At 48.0% G+C, this 21,224-nt stretch overlaps 1 protein-coding gene across 4 annotated transcripts in view; it reads left to right on the top strand.

Moving 5' to 3' along the window:
• AMOTL1 (angiomotin like 1) overlaps positions 1 to 21,224 on the top strand; it is a 126,728-nt gene that overhangs the window by 66,715 nt on the left and 38,789 nt on the right. For all 4 annotated transcript variants that reach the window (XM_046015716.1, XM_046015713.1, XM_046015717.1 and 1 more), the window contains 3 exons: positions 3,347 to 3,638; positions 9,266 to 9,410; positions 10,835 to 10,924. In XM_046015716.1, coding sequence (XP_045871672.1) covers positions 3,347 to 3,638; positions 9,266 to 9,410; positions 10,835 to 10,924 — 527 coding nt within the window. The remainder of the gene's footprint in view (positions 1 to 3,346; positions 3,639 to 9,265; positions 9,411 to 10,834; positions 10,925 to 21,224) is intronic.

Raw genomic sequence — 21,224 nt, 5'->3', positions numbered from 1 at the left:
CTGCTCTCAGCAGGACAGAGGAAGAGTGAACTGCGTGGACTCTCGAATCAGAAAGCCTGGGCATGGCTCTCCTTTATGTTCCTGTTCTCTCTGTTCTAGTTCGTAAGTTACTATCCTGTGCTTCTTCTCATCTTAAGGCTGATAACGAGACCTATTTTAGAAGGCAATTATAAAGGTTAAAATGAGATGCTGAATGCAAACAGTGCTCAGTAATTGTTAGCTGTAACAGAGAAAATTTATTGGACTTATGCGTGCCATGCTCGGTGCAAGGCTTTTTATTAGGGGCTGTGGGATTCAGATGGTAACAGTAATGGTGATTATAGCTCACACTTGTCCAGTGCTTACTTTGTGCCGGCCTTTATATATATTATTAAGCTCTCAAGTCTTTTAGCGTTGAGCTAGATAGTACACAGTCCCAGGAAGTCAAGGCACATGGTGGCAAATAAGCTCGCTCTGTGACTTCACAGAAGGAAGTCAGGAACAAGTAGATAATTACAGCATCGAATTCTACTCGCAGGTGTTTCTCAATGCGTACTGGTTCCCATCCTGTCTTTTCCCCTTTTCTTTGTGTTCTCATTGCTTGGGATGTGGCCGATCAACAGCATTATCTTTGGAAGCTGAGGATAGGTGGTTTCTGGTATGATCTCGTGAGGAATTGTCTGGTTCTGTTACACTCTTTCCCTTCATTTCCACTAAGCCCAAATCTGCCTGGTCCAGATCTTTGATCTCACCAACCTGCTGGCAGAGTGGTGGAACCAAGGAATGGAAGTTTGCTGTCCTCCCTGCCCATCGTCCATGGTGATGGTCTGTTTATTGAATATGTAATTGAATTATTTACAAGGCCAGTGTTCCCTTTAGTAGAAAAGTTCCCATTTTGAAAAAGTGAGTTCTTTTCTGTTGCCTAACCTTGGCAAACACCCTTTTCTGGCTTTGCCATGCAAGTGACTAGTCGCGATCATGGATGACTTAGGTTGGCATTCAGGAAACACTTACTTTTTGTCCTAGATTGGAAAAAGATGAGAAGATAAGCCCACCCTGACCATGAGTGAGTCCCAAATCCCTGAGTTTAATAAATGTGAAAAGATAGATGCCATGGCCCATAGTTGCCTAGGCCAAAGGGAGCCCCCAAGCTTCAGACAGTAGACACGCAGGCTCATCTGTGCCCACCTTGGCCCCAAGGAGACATGCCACATCTGTTCCTTGCCTTGGACAAAATGTGAAGGGAGTACTTGGGGCTGAGAACAGGCATCTTTGAATGGAGGCCGTGTAACGTTTTTTTGCCTCTTGCCAAGGCAACCTCTTTCTATGAAAAATACCCTCTAGGATTTAGCCAGCCTGTAGGAATGCACTTATTCCGTAACAGATATGGGGTTTTTTGGCCCGTACCTGATAGCCATTCTTGTAATCTGCGGTGAACACCAGGCCTTCAGAATGGCGCTCAGGGACATTTCACGCTTGCCATGGAGTTAGATCTCATACAAACGGGACCACACATACTCATACGTTTCAGCATGGAAGGGGTACAAATTCATCAAAATGCAAAAACGTTTTATTTCTAAAGAGATGGGCCTGTCGTTACGTAACAGGTATGGAGAGGGAGGGAGGAAGAGTAGTTTAGCTCTCCCCATGGACAGCATCCCGTGGCTGCCAGGAGTCCTGGCTACGAGAGATGCTTATTACAAAATGAGCAATACAGAGGCTGACATTGTCCAAAAGCATTCCAGCAAATATATATATATATATATATATATATATATATATATATATATTTGACAGATATATATATATATATATATATATATATTTGACAGAGATCAAAAGTAGGCAGAGAGAGGGGGGCGGGGAAGCAGGCTCCCTGCTGAGCTGAGAGCCTGATGCAGGGCTCAGTCCCAGGACACCGAGATCATGACCCGAGCCGAAGGCAGAGGCTTTAACCCACTGAGCCACCCAGGCGCCCCCCAGCAAATATATTTAAAAGGAAAAGAGAAGGCCAGACGGCCTCCTGGGCAAAGTGGGGGGAGCTCTGAGAGCTTTGACTACAGCTGGCTACGGGTGATGGGAGGAGACACACAAGTGAGCATCAGGGATTGGAAGTACGTCACAGAGGTCACCCTGTGATACAGAACATGGGTGACTTAGGGGTGCTGATAATTCTTTGAGCTCTAGTTCCCAGACTGAGACCTAAAAGGTTAGGGAGGTCAACAAGTCCCGAGCCTGCAGAGGAGAGGCAGCTGTGGTTAGAGAACCAGCCAGCAAGAGCGTCTGCGCTGCTAATCCCTGCAGGAGTTGTTGGTAGGAGCCCTTAGCGAAGGCGGAGAGAAAATACGGTGATTCTTATGGAACAGGTAACGGAATAGTGAGGCGGGGATTGTGAGATGGGAGCTCATGGTTGCAGATAGAGGAGCTAGTGCCCGACTTCATAATGTGGCTAAGATCCGCAGAACTCCTCATCCCGGCAGATTAGAACAAAAGACTTGTCTCTTCCTGAAGACTTGCGCATTTCATTGGATGGTACCCCTGTCCATTTGTGCGATGCCCCAAGTCTAGGAGTGATTTTTAAATTTTCTTCCCCTTTTCTCTCACTGTGCATGGTCTAACCGATGTCTCCCAAATCCATCCCTAACTGCCCTTCTGCTACGGCCTCATGAGACTCCCATCGGTTCTCACCGAGACCACACGCAGCCCCCCTGTGGGGCGCCCTACATCCGTTCTTGCCCCTGTGCATCTCATCTTTACGCCACCCCATGGGGCAGCTCCTCCATGGGCTTGGACTGCACTCTGAGGGCAGGGTTGGCCTTGGCTTACAAAGGCCCTTTCCTCTTGCTCTCTCTGCTCCTACCTTGTCCCGCTTTTCGCTGGCCATGCTTCATATCCATGGGTCTGCCTGTGCTAAGTCCTAATGTAGGCCCCATACACTAGCCAGTTCTCCTACCTGGAATGTTCTCCTGCCTCCTCCTTTACCCTCTTCCCCCAGCCATGGGCTCCTTCTTGTGTGTCTTTCAGACTTCAGCTCAGGCACCCATGTCCCCTTCCCTGCCCTCCAGAATGAACTAGCCATTCACTGCCCCCTCCTTCCCTCCACACACACCATGACCTGGTTTGGATGGCTCGTCTGCTTCCATCTCTGAGAACAGAAGCTTCATGAGAGCAGGGCCCTGGTAGCCCCTGCCGCCCGAGCAGTGCTGATCCAGAGGGAGAACACATTACCTATCAGTGGGTGAGGGCCTGGTCCTGCCGTCCTTGTGCCATCACAGGGATGTACGCCGATGGCCTGGGGTCTCGCTGGGGACTTTCTCCTCCCACTGCGTTCCTGGGGTCTGATGCCTGGTCTCCACTTCCCTTGCAGCCGCCCCTGCCAGCTCCCTTTCCCGTCAACGGTGCAGCAGCACAGCCCAGTGTCCTCCCAGAACCCCCCGGTCAGCGGGCCACTGCACTCCGTGTCCTTGCCGCTGCCGCTCCCCATGACCCTGGCAGGCCCGCAGCCCCCGCCAGCCGCCTCACCCAGCCAGCAGCTCGGGCCTGATGCCTTCGCCATCGTGGAGCGAGCCCAGCAGATGGTGGAGATACTCACTGAGGAGAACCGGGTGCTTCACCAGGAGCTTCAGGGTTACTATGACAATGCCGACAAGCTCCACAAGGTACGTGACTTCCCGAAGGAAGACGAGGGAGAAGCAGGGTCTCTGGGAGCGTCAGAATTTTTTACCGCTCATCGGGTGGACGCTCAGACCAGGGGCCAGCAGTGACCCCTTTTTAGGCCGAGCGCCGTGCAAAGCTTTAGGGAGACGAATGAATAGGACACAGTGCCTGCCTTGGAGAAGCTTCCAGTCCAAAAGAGGGAGCGTCCTCTGAGCTCATCCCTGCAGTAGAATGTCAGGTACGGGGTGGGGGTGGGGTGGCCCTGGACCTGAGAATCAAAAGTTCAGTCGTATTCCCCTGGGTGGACAGTGTGGAAGAGGGAGTACCAAGGGGAACAGAGAGGAATGGGCTGAGAGAGACAGGGTTCTCAAGAACCATGGGATTGCCACTTGGGGTTCATCAGCTGGGCTCTGCAGAAAGCACTGTGGCCTCAAGGCTGTGGGTGGAGTCCGCGTGATGGCCTGCTGTCCCTCCTTCTGTCGAGCACTTGTCCGGCAGGGAGGTGCCATGCGAGTCCAGTCTGTGTCCTTACTGCAGGACTATCGGGGTGTGGGGCTTTACGCCGACTGCCACAGTCAGTGGGAGAACTTCTAGCAGGATGAACTGCTGTAGGCAGTGATCTCATGATGTCCCACGTGTCAGGACCTGGGAGGCTTCCAGTTGCACGGAAGAGGTGAGGGGCACAGGCATTAGGATGTGGCAGAGCGAGAGGGCCACAGAGTCCCAGAGTTTCCTTTCTGGAGTGACCTTCTAGGGTCTAAGTTCCTGTCTCTGTCCTGGACAGAGGGGCTTTCGTGAAGAGGAAAGGTCAGAATAGAAACCCCGCCTGACTACAGGAGCGTTGCCATTTGGTCCCGTGTGGTGGTTAGTGCTCCTGGCTGGCTGGCCCGCGTAGCGTTCCTCTCTCAGCTGGTCTTCTCGCTGGTCAGCGTTTCTGAAGCGGGGGTGCCTCTTCTTTCCTGACAGACCCACTGGGAGCAGTGGGCTTGATGGTGCCAATGTTTTCAGGCAGAATCTGCCCCAGCACGTTCGTGCAGAGCTTCCGCCCAAAGGGTCTGGAGCTCCCTGGAGTCAAGACCAGACTTGGCTCAGAGACCTCTGGATGCCTTTCCTGGAGGGGAAAGAATGAGAGCCAGAGAGAAATGGGCTGCCTGAAGTTTGCAACCCTACCCCCACCCTGGTCAGACCCCAGAAGCCGGGAAACAAGCACGCTGTCTTGTGGCCTTGGCTGTAAGTCCCTGCTCAGACCCAAGCTTGCCTCAGACACCTACTGGGGCAGATTCCTTCTAGGCGCGGTCTGCACTTTGGGAAGGAGCTCCCTAGCCCCTCCTGGGAAGTAAGTCATTCTTTCTTCTCCCTAATGAAGCCTTGTGGCGGAGAGGTCCAGGAGTTAGGCAGACCCACCTGTGGGCAGTTTGGTCCTGGGTCTTCCCACATGGATGTCTTTGAATAGTGGACGATGCAGAAATTGGGAGGTCTTGTTATTCTTGTTTTTTTTTTTTTTTTTTTAATGATTAACATATACTTTTTACTGACCCGTCATGAGCATCACTGTCTTGATTTCGGTGCACGTTTCTGTTTTGAAAAACCAAATCAATCTCCCAGGGGCTCAGCTTCCCCGCACAGGTGATGATTCTTAATCTTTGGGGTCAAAAGGAAAAATCAAAAGCGGTTTCCCTTCTGGAATTCAAAACTCCTTCAGTCCCTTGAATATTACAAATGGTTCTATGGTTACTCCACGTCATGAGTCAGTCACATGTCAGACTGGAATTGTCAGTCTGAACACACAGCTTTTAATGGAGCCTGCTGTGTTCATCCCTTGTCCCGAGCTGTTGTCCGCAACCAGTACCAAGAGACACAAGGGCTGCCTGAAGGCTGTGACATAACCTTCCGCAGCTTGTGTCCCCGAGGTGGGCCTTGTCCCAGGTCCTCCCTATGCATGGGCTGCCCTGCTCAGCCATCTGTCAGCAGGTCTGGGGAGAGGACTGTTGGGTGAGGGGATGACCTCACTTCTCGGTGAGGATGACCCTGGGTTTGGTGGAGACACAGGCGGCTCCCAAGGACGGGCCGCCCTGTGCCAGCAGTGACATCCAATCTGGGATCCTTACAGTGTTGATGCCCTTGCAGAGATTCACTGTGAGGGCAAAACCAGAAATAGATGAATTTTTAACGACAGGCCCTAGCCTACGTATCCTGTGCCAGGAGCATAGCGGGAAGGAACGGCTACATGCGGAGCCTGCCAGAGCGCAGCCTGTCTGGAAGACCCTGTTTCCAGAGAGGCACGAGGCGGTGATTATCACTGTTAGTGTGGGACCGACGGCTGAGGACCCCTGAGAGAGTAGTTGTTTATCGTTTTTCCTTTCGGCCATGCATTTTGCTTCTCTTTCCTTCCGGTTTCCCTGAAACCTAATTAATGGACAGAGTTTGCGGTGGGACTGGACCACGGGCCTTTGAGGGGTTCAGCCTCAGAAGCCGTCAGGGCCCAGGTGGCCATGTGAAGGGAAAGAGCCAGATATTTCCTGTGGAGACACTGCTCTTTGGTCAGCAAACAGTGGTGGCTCTGATTGGGCCCTCTGCGACTGAGACCGCAGGCCAGTCTTGTCCTATGGATCTCTGGGCTGTGCACGTGAAGGGGCTCAGGGAAGACACCAGTATCTTAAGCTTGGAGTAGCTGAGGTTTTCTCTCTCTCTGCTTCTGGTTCTTTTCTGGGACAGGGAGTGCTTCTCTGTGAGATTCCAGGGGCTGTGCAGCTTGGCTGGAGAGCTTCCTGACACCGGCCTGAAGGGGAGGCAGGTGCCGTGGAGGCAAACCCGGGGATGTCTCCATGGGATCCTCCTGGGACTCTGAACTGGCCCGGGTGTTTTCATATCAAAGCCAACCTGTCCAGCCTGCCCCTTGCCTTTAGCAAATGTCAGGGGAAGCTTCGGTGTTCTGGACGTAGAGGATAGGTGGTTCCCGTTATGAAGGAGTGTGCAGTTGAGTCGTAGACTGAAGTGAGACCGAAAATTCTGAAAATGATTCTAGGGCAAGTTCTCACCCCTAGGGATCCTCGCTTCATGTCCCTGAAAGGGGATCATTCATTTTTCACTTGAATGCTTCCAGAGGAGAGAAGCTCCCTCCTACTGGGACTATTTCTAGGAAACATAGTTTGGAAATTCTCCCTTCTGTTGAATCAAAGTCTGCATCCCTTGGACTCGCTCCATTTCGTCACAGCGCTGTCCTCCCTAACACACTGAAGGGGACGAACGTCTCCATCATGACGACGGGAAGCTGCCATTTCCCACAGGAAGTACCTTGTCCTGGACTGAGACCTTTGCCCTTTCTCACTGGGTAGCTCCCAGCATGTAACCACATCGCAGTTCCTGACTGTTTTAGGATTTAAGATAGTTAACCGTGCTGACCCAGGGATCCTGCAGTCTCATTGTATAAAGTGTGCCAAGGGACGCTCTTCCCGTGCAGGAGAGAAGCCACGATCGGGAGCAGTTGACAGTGCCTGAGTCTGGCTTGAGGAGTTACCTGTTTGAGGAGTTATTCATCAGCCTGCATTTGTGTTAGGGGCAGGACCATAAGGGCTGTTTCTGTATTCAAGAAGCTGACAGATCAGAGACATAAAGTACATACGCAGGGCAGAATTCCAGCCAGATGAGAGTACTGTGAAATCAGCGGAAAGTTTCCATGCTCCACGTCCTGGAGGCAGGCTCCGGGTTATCCTGGGCTTGAGCCAGCAGCACCGGTTGCCTGGGGGACGCCTCAGCGTCTCTGCTTCTGAGGACTAGGTGATGCCCTCTGGCCCGGAAGGGGACTGTCCCCAAGGCATCCCCATCTGCCTGAAAACAATGGCCACCTATATAGAGGAAATTAGCCATCTCTAGGCAGTATGTTCTGAAGCCATCTCTTGAAAACAAAATTAAAAGGAAGGAACATCATTTACAGGAGGGCTGTGAACAGGAGTTAGGATGTGCTGTTCTCTCTCCACAGTACCAACAATTCACGATCTTGCTGGAAGAAACAGAAAGGCCTGTTGAGATGAGGGGACCAGGAAAGGATCAGCTCTGGTGTTAGGAGCCCTTTGGGAAAATAACCGGGTACCGAGGGGCGCCTTGGTGTTCTGCTTCGCCCTGGGGGGCTGCCACTTTCCAGAAGCCCCCACACTGTCCAGCCTCTTCACGGACCTCTTCCCAGTCGTGTCTTCCCGGCTCCGTTGTAACCTCTGGGACACTGACCACATTCTCCCTCCTTCAGTGTGTGACACCCCCGGCTTTCTGTCTTACTCACCAGCTCCTCCATTGCACCTGCTGCGAGCTCTTGACGCCCCCCACCCCCAACGGTGCAAGTCCTCCCTTTGGGTGTAACTCCTGCCCTTCAGTCTTCCTCTCATCCCTGGACTTCCTGTCATGTTAGAAACACGCGCTTTCCTTTCTTGGCCCTGTGCCGTGGCTCCCGCACCATCTTCTGAATAGAATGCGAAGCCCTTTGGTCGTTTCTGCTTGTCAAAGTCCTGTTCATCCTTCGAGTGTTATTGGAAGTAGCATTCTCTCTGAAATCTTTCTGAAAGAAGCCTGTTCTTACCCCTGCCAAGTGACTTTGTTTAGGCTGTGAGAGCATCCAGAACCACCACACCCCTTACCTTGCTGCCTTGGAGAAGCGCATGTGTCTGGGGAGAGGCCAAGGCTAGACCATGAGCGCCCTGAGACCAGAAATTATCTTTACCTCGTTCTTTGTCCTTGGCACCCAGACACACAGAAAATGCACGGTCGATACCTGCTCTCTAAGGATGTGTATTACTTACAAAGGTCTCAGCGGGGACTTTCTGATCTGAGTGGTTGGGGTACAGGCAGCGAGGGTGCCTGGCTCCTGATGACAGAGCGCTCCTGTGGACCTACCCAAAACACGGTGCAGGCCTCTTGCTGCCCAGTGAGGGGCGCTACTGCTTCAACCCTCCCCGCTTGGCCTGCGGTCCTAACTCTGAGCAGCAGTTCCTCAAGGTTCCACGTTCCTCTCTCCTGCATTTATGCTATGGAATGGTAAAATGGGAGCTGTTGGGATCTACTTCCAAAAACGTACGGCTGTAGGGGACTCCTGTTAGGACAGTTACAGCGACTTGGTACAGATGTAAATATGCCAGCAACAAAAGGCACAGCCCTTGACTTGGTGAAGGGAAGAGAGAATCATCTTCACCCTGTATCGTTCAGTTCCTTCACATGAAGAGGTTTCCTGTGGGGCATTTGCCTATAATTAGATACGAGTCCTGTGTCCTTATGTAGACACGCTCCTAGGCGGAGGGGTAAAAATGCCTAACGATGCCTCTCCTTGTGTGGATTTTATGTTCCTTGGGGGTTGGGTAGGAGGGTGTCTGGAAGAGCTCCAGACGTGGAGTCTGGAAATGTGGGTTCTGCCAGGTGGCATCGGGCAGTCCAGCCAGACTTGAGAACCAGTCGTTTCCAGGTTCTGGTGTGGCCCTTCCAGGCCAGAGAGGGTGGGGAATCGATGGCACCATCTGTAGATGGTGCCGCCGGAGATGTGGAAGGAAGACCCCGCCTTCACGGCCGGCGTGTCCAAGAATCAGTCTAACGGAGGCCCCAGTGTGCGTGCCAGGAATCCCACCTTCATGCTGCTTCTTTCTTGCAGTTTGAAAAAGAACTTCAGAGAATTTCAGAAGCCTATGAGAGCCTGGTCAAGTCCACTACCAAGCGGGAATCACTGGACAAGGCCATGAGAAACAAACTGGAAGGAGAGATCCGGAGGCTTCATGACTTCAACAGAGATCTCCGAGGCACGTCTGGCCCCATCCACGTGCTCCCTGCGTTAGACTCCCATGGAGCCAATGGCCTGCTTTCCAGGCCATGCTGTGTCCAGTAATCTCGCGAAGTCCCACCTGGGGCAGGGGTGCTCAAAGAGCAGGACTGTTCTTTTCTCCAGTGTAGGCTGTGGGTTGTGGATTGCTGCCCTCGGCCTGAGAAGTGGCAGCTTCTAGGCACCAGTGCATGAAAGTGAGGAAGCCTGTGTGTAGCTCCTTCCCTGCTTTTAAGGGTCTGCATCAAACTGACTCCATAAAATAAAAATTGAACTTCAAAATTGAAAAAACAATAATAAAATAAAAGTACTTAGCGTGATTTGTGACTCTGCGAAGAAGAATGTTTGAAAAGACCAGTGTTGGATGCCCAGCCCTTCCCGCATCAGGCTGTCATTTGGTAGCCTTCTTTGAAAGCCATCAGTCAGCTCTTGCTAGAGAGAGTATAGAAGACAGAGCTGGACAGCATTCTCGTGGAAGAAAACGACAAAGCCCCCAGTTGTGAAAAGAGTAGATATGTATGTATATAAACTCCCCAAAAGTTGGAAGCCACCTGCTGTAGGATGTTGGCAGTCTCCAATGAAGAATGACTTAAGCCATAACATTTTACGAGTCTCTCAGTGAGCTAAGCCACTTTTCAGTTGCCTCATCAGCGGAAATAACATACTGATGGTCTCCAGTGGCTAGAGCCTACCTTTCCCATTACCACAAGTCCTTTTGTCTTGGGAATCACAGACATTCCTTACAGACTTAGCAAACTGAATTATTGAATTGAATAAATGAAGACTTACCAAGTGGTTTGAGCAAACGTAGAACTCTCTAGGTAGAATCTCCATCCATTTTGACTTTTTAAAAAAAATTTTGATTTTTAGTTCATTCTTATTTCTGTTTTTGGCTTCGCAGCTGCCTGTAGCAGCACAGGCTAACCATAGGGCTAGTGGTCAGGGATAGACTAGGACTGGGTCTGAGGCCAAGGACAGTTAGCTCCTTTTCAAGGACTTCCAAACAGAGGTTTTCTGGCTTTGCACATAACTATATGATTCTTCTCAGAACCCGTGCTCCTGCTGCTGACCCCAGATTTTATTTTTATTTTATTTATTTGATAGAGAGAATGAGAGTGAGCAAGCATGAGAGGGGGAAGGTCAGAGGGAGAAGCAGACCCCCCCTCACTAAGCGGGAGCCCAATGCCGGACTTGATTCTGAGACTCCAGGATCATGACCTGAGCTGGAGGCAGTTGCTCAAAACAACTGAGCCACCCAGGCACCCCAACCCCAGATTTTAGAACCTAGTCCTCTTGCCAAGAGGGATTCAGCTTGGGGCTCCTGGCACCTATGTTGTTTCTTGCTGGGCTGGTGACTTTGGGTCTACATGCATGTCTTTGTGACGATGTTTTCTATGTGCGTAGATCGCCTGGAGACGGCCAACAGGCAGCTGTCCAGCAGGGAATACGACGGGCACGAAGACAGAGCTGCAGAGGAGCTCTACGCTTCCCAGAGTGAGTCTCCACATTTCTCTGTCCCCACGCTGGTATTCTTAAAAACTGGGAGCCTGAGGAAGGTATCTTGTTAATTTTAAGTAGGTTTCTAAGTAGGCGGTTTGCCTCTTGTGTGTTCATGTCGCCTAGAGGCTGCTGGGCCTTGGAGGACGCCCTCCTAGGTCTGCCAGACATAAAGCCAAGGTTGATTTCTCTTATTTCAGCAATGTTTATATTCCGTCTTTCTGACCTACAGTTTCTCTCCGTTTCTCTAGACCATCTTCCAAGAAATAGCAAGGTCACAACCTTTCCCTCCATTCCTCCCTTTAAATGAGGCACAACTCTTTTCCTCCATGGAGAGGGAAGGAGGTGCCTGGTGGGATCTGGTCCTCCTGGCATGGTTTTGTGCTCCTTAGGGTGAGCGTTTCCTGGATGCCCCTTGTAGCATCCAGTCACCGAGGGTCCCACTGTGCATCTCCAGGTGTGGCACTCATTTGCAGAAGACACTGAGCCCAGAATAAAATGATTAGTGGCAACCTGGGCCTCTAGATTTATTGGGAGAATATCTTAGTCTTTTTTACCAGAGGCAAATGATAGAAACAAAGGGGTTTTGAGACACCATTGGTCAGGGTTTGAATCTCTGCAAATCCAGTGTATGTCACAAGTGTAAAAATTCAACTCTTTTTTTTTTTTAAGCTGTTTAGAAAATTGGATTTATTTTTGTATCATAATTCTCAGCAACATCGTGAGTCAGGTGTTCACAAACTACAGATAGTTGCTTCCAACAACAGAAAATCACGTGTTCAGGCACTGGCCGTCCCTTGTACGATGGTTTTCTGAGGCTTGGCCCCCGAGTACAGCCCTACATTCTCAAGGCAGGGAAACAATCAGTTCAGTTTTCTCATTTCTAAAACTGTTTGGTTGGGTTCAAGCTCCTTGGTTTCCCCAAATTTATTCATGGTAGCACTCAGTTATTAGTCTCAGTTTCGTGGTTTAAAATTCTGTTTCGGCAAATGGATGCTAATACCATTGAGGGATTTTGGCATAGAATCCTTGGGTGTCTTGCAGGTGACTTGGCCTTTGTTCCAGATTTATATAAACAGCAGTCAGCATCTTGAATGACTCACTTTCCTAACAAATTTTATCTCTTCTTCTGGGCACAGTCCACCCACCCTCTCATTCGAGCTTTCATTCAAAAGAGGAGTCATTTGTGCTCTCTGCATTTAGGATTTTAATACCTGGACTTGGGTGCCCATGTGCCTGGGTGAGAGGAGGTGTCTCAGCAGTTACATCAGGAATGTCACCCTGCTGGGACTCTGCCTTCTTGTGGGGGATATTTTTGTGTCACTTAGCTCGGGTCAGGGTGGAAAAGCTAGTTAGTTTCACCCGAGGGGCCTTTGCTCCTGACTCCCAGTCCAGACTGTGGTGATGGAATAATAAGGTTTGGGGTTGTGTGAGTTGGGAAGTGTTCCCGAAAACGTTAGCCTTCTGGCTGAAAGCTAACACATCAATAATACAGGCCAAGAGGGCCTTCCAGCTTTACAGGGAATGATTTGTTCTGTGCAAACATGCCTCACTGTGTTCCATAGGCATAAACAAGACAGTCCAGAGGCATTTTTCAATGCTTAAAGGTATCTCAGTGTTGATGTTTAATGTCATTGAATCTAGGCAGGGCATTTGAAGCAGGTTTGTTACCCGTGATGTCTAACAGATTTTTCAGTTCCTAATCTTTACATGATATTTGTGCCTTTTCCTCTCCTGGTGTGGCAAGAGATGGACTTGAGATGTTATTTCAGTTTGCAAATATGTTTTCTTCTCAGTGAATTGTAAGAACTCTTTGTATATTAAAGAAATTAACATGTCCTGTACTGTATATGTTGCAGATATTTTTCTCCGTTTTTTAATCTTTGATTACAGTGTTCTTTATAAGAGATATTTTAAAGTAACCATATTTCTACTTTCCAGGCTTTCTATCACGCTTAGAAATGCTTATTGCTCCCCAAGATTATAAAAATATTCACCTATGTTTTCTTCAGATGTGTTTATGATTTCACTGTTTACAAGGCTTATATTTTTGAAACTAGTTTGGAAGGCACAATAGAAGGCAAACTCAGGAGGGAGACTAATTAACGGAGATGTTGGTATCTAGACAAGAGAGGTAGAGGTCTTGATGTAAGTCAGAAGTAGTGATGGAGGGTAGGCGACAGAGTTAGAAGTGACAAAATTAGTAGGACTCAGTGACCAGTTGAGTAATGGCAGTAAAAGAGCCCGAGAAAGGGGTGTGAGTGAGCAACTGGGTGGATGGTCACCCTTTACCAATAAAAAGCAGGAAAACCAGATTGGGATTAGATAATGAGTAAAGGTTTGAGCATGTTGGGTCATCTTGCTCTGCGGCCCATAGTGGAGTAAGCAGGTGAAACAGTTGGTGTGGACATACCCAGAAGCTGGCGACGGACAGGGCTCTCTGGCATGTGGGCACGTGTGGGCAGGCATGAAGTACCACCTCTCTTCATGGTTATTAATGTGTTCCATTATCTGTGTGTTCTTTTAGAAACTCTATTATTAGAATACTTTTTAAATACTTGGTAATCATACTTACAAACATCGAGTACTCAAAAGGAGCCATCCTTTTCAGGGGAACCTTTGGAGATTCTAGCCCTTGGGTAAGAGAAAGCAAGACTGCAGACCAAAGAGTAGTGACTTCTCTGGACAACACAAGCCAAGGAGCTAGGGCTAAGTCAAAAAGCCCCCAGCAGATACCTTGGCTGATGGAGAAGTTGGAGGGAAGGGGAAAGTAGAGACTGGCCCATTCGAATTTGGTTAAGTCCAGGGCCAAGAAGGCCCAAGGAACTCTTGCAGTGCAAGTGGTCAGTAGGAGTTCTGTAAAGCTCTCTCAGGTGGTAATGGAGGGAGACGGTTCTTTCTGGCCTGATCACTAATATCTCTGTTGCCCAGGGTAGTTTGCCTTTGAAGATCGAACTCTCTGCTCTTAACGTTGGCGCCTGATGAAGACCATGGTAGACTGTCGATGTGGTTACTACTTAGCACTGCAGAGTGAAATGAACATTGAACACAGTGATTATTGTGCCCCCCCTTGGTCATGAAATTTGTCCATATTAGAAATCGCACTGGGGTGCCTAATGGTGGCTCATTCCATTAAGCATCTGCTTTTGGCTCAGGTCATGATCCCAAGGTCCTGAGATTGAGCCCCACATCGTGGGGAGCCTGCTTCTCCCTCTGCCCTCTTCCCTCTTTTGCACACCCTCTCTCTTTCTTTCTCGCATGTGTGCGCATGCCCTGTGTCTGTCTCTCAAATAAATAAATAAAATCTTAAAAAATAAAAATAAAAATCACACTGACTTAAGTGCTTAGGGGTTTGATGACTGTGAGGGTTTTTTTTTTCTCTATCACCTCATGGGCTTGTGTCACGCACTTCAGAGACATTTGGTTCTATTTTATTTTCTGGGCCTGCTTGTTTATTTTTCTGAATATTTTTGCAATGAAATTGCTCCTAGAAAACGGGGCATCGAGCCAATCCCTGTTTTGTCTGTCTATGTGAAACTGGGGCTTCTTTGTCTCTTCACCTCTAGCTTACTGAGATCCTGGTTTTCCCATCCATTTGTCTCCCGTGCATGTGAGCTCGTGCTCACACCCCACACACGGAGCAGAGGCCGGCCGCTGTCCCCTAGAGGCCACGCCTGGGGAGTGTCTGTCGTCACTCTTAGCTCTGTTGTCTCAGCGAGTACAACCGCTTTAACTCTTCCTTTCGGAAAATGGATAACTCTGCAGAATTCCCATGCCATTAGGCCAGGAAGCCAAAAGTAAAATATTAGATGCAGGGAAACTAGACTGGTAGAGATGATTGTCTCACGTTCCCGGGTTGAATGGGAGCTGATGAGCTGAGGCGTGCATGTGTTATTCCGGGCTAAAACCAGCCGCTTTTCACGGTGTGCGAGAACCTGTCTCTACCACCCCTTTGGGATTCCTTAGGCTCTCCAGGTTCAGCATATTTTGTTCAACTTTAGTCTGCGTGGTTAGATTCTGGCTGTTAAATGGTGTCCCTATCTTATGAAAATTTAAAAAAAAAGATGTTTTGGACATTCAGTTATTTGTCTAGGTTGTTGAGTAATGGCTGTAAATAAATCAGAACCATATGGATTTGATTTCTCTTGTAATTCTCGGTGGGTTTGGAAATCGATACAAAAACATGTCTGTGACCAACCTATTTTAAAATTACAGCGATTTGCCATTTTCCGTGTGTCTTGTAATCATCCTCTTACTCTTGATCCTGTTTGAGGTACTTTGATTTTCTGTCTCTCATAGAATATGAAAGAGACTGATACAGTTTCCTGCAAGAGCCTTCCTCTGGTGTTTGTGGTTCCTGGAAAGGCTTGCGTGAAACACAAAACAGAAATTTCAGTGACATAAACACTGGTTCCGTTGACACACACAGAGGCAAGGAGCTTGTTCTGACTCCTCCCTGGGTGTCATGACATCGCATGGTGAGTTTCCATTGGGCTTCATTAGGAAGGACAGGAGAGAAGTTGTTACCTTTCCTTAGGGCCTGCCTGTGCTTACAGCTTCTCCCGACTTGGAGAGGAGCCGACTACAGCACTTACTTCACCTGCATTCCCTGTGGCTGTGATTTCTTTGCATGGATCCCCTCCTCTAGGTGGGAGAACTGTAGACATTCTTCACCGATAGCAGCAGTACCCACTCCCAACCCTCACTAAAAGCCCTGGAACCTTTTTATGTACTTGACGCTCAATTAATGTGTATTGAGGGAAGGAATAAAAGTGGAAAAATCCTTGTAACAATAGGCTGGAAATTCTCCTTCTGTAGCATCAGTATCAAAATGCACTCTTTAGCTCGGTATCTCCTAGTCGTATTTGGAGATAAGGCAGGTTATCCTGTTACTTTAAGACATTAGGCAAATTAGTAAAGGAACTAGTAGTCAGAATAGAAGCAACTTAAAAATGCTCAGGTGGGGGCGCCTGGGTGGCTCAGTGGGTTAAAGCCTCTGCCTTTGGCTCAGGTCACGATCCCAGGGTTCTGGGATCGAGCCCCGCGTCGGGCTCTCTGCTCAGCGGGGAGCCTGCTTCCTCCTCTCTCTCTCTGCCTGCCTCTCTGCCTACTTGTGATCTCTGTCTGTCAAATAAATAAATAAAATCTTTAAAAAGAAAAAATGCTCAGGGGCCGCCAGGGGGGCTCAGTCAGTTGAGCGTGAGACTTTTGGTTTTGGCCCAGGTGGTACTATCAGGGTTGTGAGATCGAGTCCCACATCAGGCTCCACACTCAGTGGGGAACCTGCTTGAGATATTCTCCCTTTACCTCTCCCTCTGCTCTTCTCCCTGCTCCTGCACACACACACACTCTCTCTCAAATAAATAAATAAAATCTTTTTTAAAAAATGCTCAAATTCCCTTTTTGCCTTCCCTCTTTTTTTTTTTAAAGTAGGAAGATACTGAAGAAAGAGACGTCCCTTACTAGTAAAGACACTGTATTTAATAGTATCTTTCCTGAAATTTGGTATTAATAGAGCTGACTTTGGTTCCGTTGACTCCTTTTCTTTTACTCTCCTGTGGTTGTGTTAGAGATGAGAGTTGGCCCTGGAATTTGAAGGTTTTTGTAGCAAACAGCCAGATGCTCAAGCTGACCGATCCATAGACCATTCCAGACACCACAGATGAGTGCCTGGGTGAAGGGAAAGGACCATGAAGCCTGCCAAGGCAGTATCACTTAAGTCAAGAGAATTTTCTTGCCCTAAATTAACTGATTTTTGTTAAAGATGGCTCCTATGTTTAATAGGACTGTGCAGTCCTAAATATTAAAGGTTTTTAGGCACAGGCTCAAGCAAATAATGTTGGATCAGTGGCTACATCTTCTAAATCCTGGCCTTTCACAAAGGTACTCAGTGAGATGAAGACAGATGCTTCATCTCTCTGTACCTCCCTTTCTTCTAAAGAAATGGAATCGATCAGATTCAACCAATAGGGCTATGAGGGATAACCAGGGGTAGGAAAGGCAGAGACTTGATACAGTGCATTCTTTCTGCAGTACTTCTTCCTGCTCCTTGCGTCCTTCCTCCACTCACCTTCTTTGGCAGGACCTGCCAGTTTGTGGGGTGGGGCAATGGGCCATGTTCCCAAAGAAGGCCCACTAGCATGGAGCCTTGCTGAATTTGGAAAGCAGAGCGTGTGTGTGCTTAAGCCACTTGATCAGCCTTTACAGGCCATGCTGAGAAACTTCAAACCTACACGACAACTGGCAAAGCACACCCGCATCTGTTTGTGTTCAACGGAATCTCCCCAAGTGTGAAAATTAACATCATTCAATGTAGGCTGATTTTCCGAGCTTTGAGAACCAGAGTTGGTTGAAGAACTGTCTCTTGATCGTGCGTTGATGCTGGTCTCTGACAATGGATGCTTGGCATTCCAGTGAGGGGATGGAAAGAGCAAATGTCTGTGACTTTGTTAGGATCCCTGTTTCTTGGACTAAGACCTTGGTGGATGGATGGATGGATGGATGGATGGATGGATGGATGGAATAAGCACAAAATGAAAATCAGTGCTGAAGTCTGCCTTTCATGTGCCGTCAGGAGACCCTCACTTTCCTTGACGGTTCAGAACCAGGAGATCCAGGATTCCAGGTCTCCATTCACATTAAATGGCAATTGCCAGAGAAGTCTTCCTTTTATGTCGTCCTCCGATGCCAGGTACTTTTCCCGTTGTAAAGGCTCATTCACAGTTACACTTCAATAACCGTTTGGATGGTTGTGTTCTGTGTTCCTCACTAAACCGTACACAGCATGAGGCTTGGGGCCCCGTCTGTCCTCCTCACCGGTGCAGTCCCAGGTCTTTGTATTTCCAGAACCTGATACAGTGCCTGGCCCTTAGAGTCATTTAATAAGTATTTATTGAATATTGAATATAATCATGATGATTGTCATTTAACCGAACAGGTATTGGCTGTCTACTCTGAGCTAACTGTGTTTTAGGCCACAGGTCAACAAACTCTTTCTATAAAGGGCCAGATGGTAAGGAATTTTAGGCTTGGGGGCTGTCCCTGTTCCCGTCTGTTCCTCTAGCCTGAAAGCTGCTGTAGTTGCTCCATATGCCAGTGGGTGTGGCTGAGTACCCGTGACACGTGATTGACAGAAGCAGGCTGTGGGATTTGGTCTGGAGGCCATAGGGTGCTGACCTCCATGGCAGCTACTAGTCACGGAAGGAGAGAAAAAGCAGGAACCTCAGTAGGAGGTTGGAAAAGAAAGATCTCCTGAAGTAGCCCCTACATCTTACTTTGTGAATTGCCCTAATTTTGAAACCAAGATGTCATTGTCACTGTCGTTCCTGGGAATCCTCTTTTACTTCATCCCTAATTGAGGGAGCATGATCGTCATCATTTTAGATGCACTGAGACGTGGAGAAATGCAGTCACCAGACTTAGCTCCCAGTGAGGATCCAGAATTTGCTAATGAGGGAGATGGGGCTGGTGGTCCTGGATGGTGAGGTCTTAGTGCCAGAAATTCCTGCCGTAAGCAGCCTTCTGTGAGGTGAGGTCTGCAGATCTTGGAGAGGACCTTAAAGGTCACAAATGTGGTCCCCAGAAATGCATGTGTGCTCTGAACCAGAGCTCATTAAAAGGCCATCTCATTGTCGCTGTGAAAGCCAGTGTCAGCCAGTGTCGTCAGAAGCTGCTGAGCTAATAGTTTAAAGCTTAGCCTCGGGCACCTGGGTGGCTCAGTGGCTTAAACCTCTTTCTTCAGCTCAGGTCATGATCTCAGTGTCTTGGGATCAAGGCCCGCTCGGGCTCTCTGCTCAGCAGGCTCCCTACTTCCCTCTCTGCCTGCCTCTCTACCTGCTTGTGATTTTTCTCTCTCTGTCAGATAAATAAAATCTTAAAAAAAAAAAAAAACCAAAAAACTTATCCTCTGGCGGAACTGCAGTTTGCACCTTTGGATCTGTCCTTGAGGTCGTGCTTCAGGCCAGCCTGGCTGTGGTCATCGATGAACAGTAACAGCTACCAACATTAACTGAACGCTTACCATCCTCCAAGTGGTACCGATAGCCTCTATAGGTACCTATAGAGTGTCTTTTGGTCCTTCCAACAACCCGTGAGGTCGGTATCAAAGCTATTGTACAGATAAGGACTCTGAGGCACAGGGAGGCTGAGTCACTTGTCCATGGTCATACAAGGTGGTGACTGGAGCAGATAGGTTTTGAATGCAGGTCATTCTGAGTCTGGAGCCCAAGCATGTACTAAGCTGGCGAGGGGGGCCCTTCTTGTGTATCAGGAGGCAGACAGAACTTTTAATGTGAGAGGGGACAGTGGTGGACTCCCGGTGATCGTAGAACTCTTTCAGTGTAACCTGCATGTTTTACTAACGAAGAAACTGCAGCACAGAATGATCCAGTGGTTTCCCCAAGGCCCCATCGGTGTTTAATGGCTAAGTCGCAATGAGAGTTGGAACTTCCTTTTTCTTATTTTTTTTTAATAAAAATTTTATTTTTTTATTTATTTGACAGACAGAGATCACAGGTAGGCAGAGAGGCAGGCAGAGAGAGAGAGAGAAAGGGAAGCAGGCTCCCTGCTGAGCAGAGAGTCTGATGTGGGGCTCTCGATCCCAGGACCTTGGGACCATGACCTGAGCCAAAGGCTTAACCCACTGAGCCACCCAGGTGCCCCAAAGATTTTATTTATTTGATATAGAGAGATCACAAGTAGACAGAGAGGGGGAAGTGGGCTCCCTGCTGAGCAAAGAGCCCGATGCAAGGCTCGATCCCTGGACCCTGAGATCATGACCTGAGCCGAAGGCAGAGGCTTAACCAACTGAGCCACCCAGGCGCCCCTATTTTTTTTTTCTTCCCCTCTCCAAAGGTCATCTCTTTTGATTCTTGGGCTGATGAATGATTTCATATTTTTATCTCAAGAAGAATCTGGGATAGTAGGGTGGGTGTAAATAATTCCTTCCTGGAAGTGTTATTTGGTTGCAAATTATTTAGCCCAGCACTGTGACTCCATAATAATGTCTTTGGGTCTTCTCAAGTGAGTCCTAACTATTGGAATTAATATTCTGTGCTTCCGACTTCTATATCTGTCTTTGAACCCTGGCCAATTGTAACAGAAGGCCTTGTTGGGTAATCCAGTATCTCACTTCAAATACAAAAACAAAAAATTGTTGAGACCAGAATAGAGCTCAGAGTCTAAAAGAAAAAGTTTTCTCAAAATATCTGTGAAATTAAACGTTTTGTTCTTGAGATGGTGAAAAATAAAAATTAAGCAGAATACAATGAGTAATTCTCGGTACGGTTCCTTTACAATTCGTTTTTGAAACTATTTTTGGTTCACGAATTGTAGTGAGAGCATACAGCTGGATCTTAATGGAATCCGAGGACTTTGAGGGGACAAAATGCTTGTTTTAAGTCCAGAAAATTTGGTCTTAGACCATTAAAAATAAGCTTGCATCTGTTACTAATTTTCTTTTTGCTTACAAAGACCATGGTTTGGTAGAAAGAAGAGAAAGAAAAGGATTGGTTCAAAGCAAGTTACAAAAATGATAATGGGAGGGAGGTGTTGCAGAAGTCGAAGGAGGCAGAAGATGTAACTGCGGGTCTCATATTTCTTTGTTCTCGGTCAGTCCTGGAAGGACTGTTTCCTAGGTAAAACAGCTTTCCCAGCGTAAATGTCACTCTGAGCCAGGTGCTGGTGTTAAAACTTATGTGCCATCCAAAGGGCCCATTCGAAAGTCATAACTTTTTATTTATACATAGTCTAACAATGCCTTAGTTAATGTCTTAAAACACATATAGGTATATAAAGGGTATGTGTATGTGTGTGTGTGTGTGTGTGTATATATATATATATATATATATATATGTTTACACATTTGAGGTATATGATGTGTGAGGCAACATAGCAACCGCCATAGTCAAGGCATAGCCCGTGTAGATCCCGTGGCCCTTTCCTTGCCTCCCCCCTCCCCCTGTGTGTCTTCATGTCCCTGCTCTCTGTATTATGCCCGGGTCTTATGGTCATTTTCTAAACTGGTTACCACACTATCTGCTGGGTCATACCTGGAAATAGAAGTGTCCATGGTTCATCTTTTTATATTAAGAAAAGACAAAAATAGAGAAACAGTCTTCTCTGATGGTTGTAGAAAGTGTGGTTTAAAATCGAGTCACGGACATGTCTATAGTCAAACCAAATGTTCTGTCCGTCCTATATTTCTGGGGCACTGTTCACTGCCTAGTTTGTTAACTTCCTGTCAGGAGTGAGAGGGAAATAGCAGTTCATTTTTATTTCAAGTAAAAAAAAAACACAG

Source organism: Meles meles, chromosome 8, assembly GCF_922984935.1.
Source record: "Meles meles chromosome 8, mMelMel3.1 paternal haplotype, whole genome shotgun sequence".
Lineage (NCBI taxonomy): Eukaryota > Metazoa > Chordata > Mammalia > Carnivora > Mustelidae > Meles > Meles meles.
This window is presented reverse-complemented; position numbering and strand designations above follow the sequence as displayed.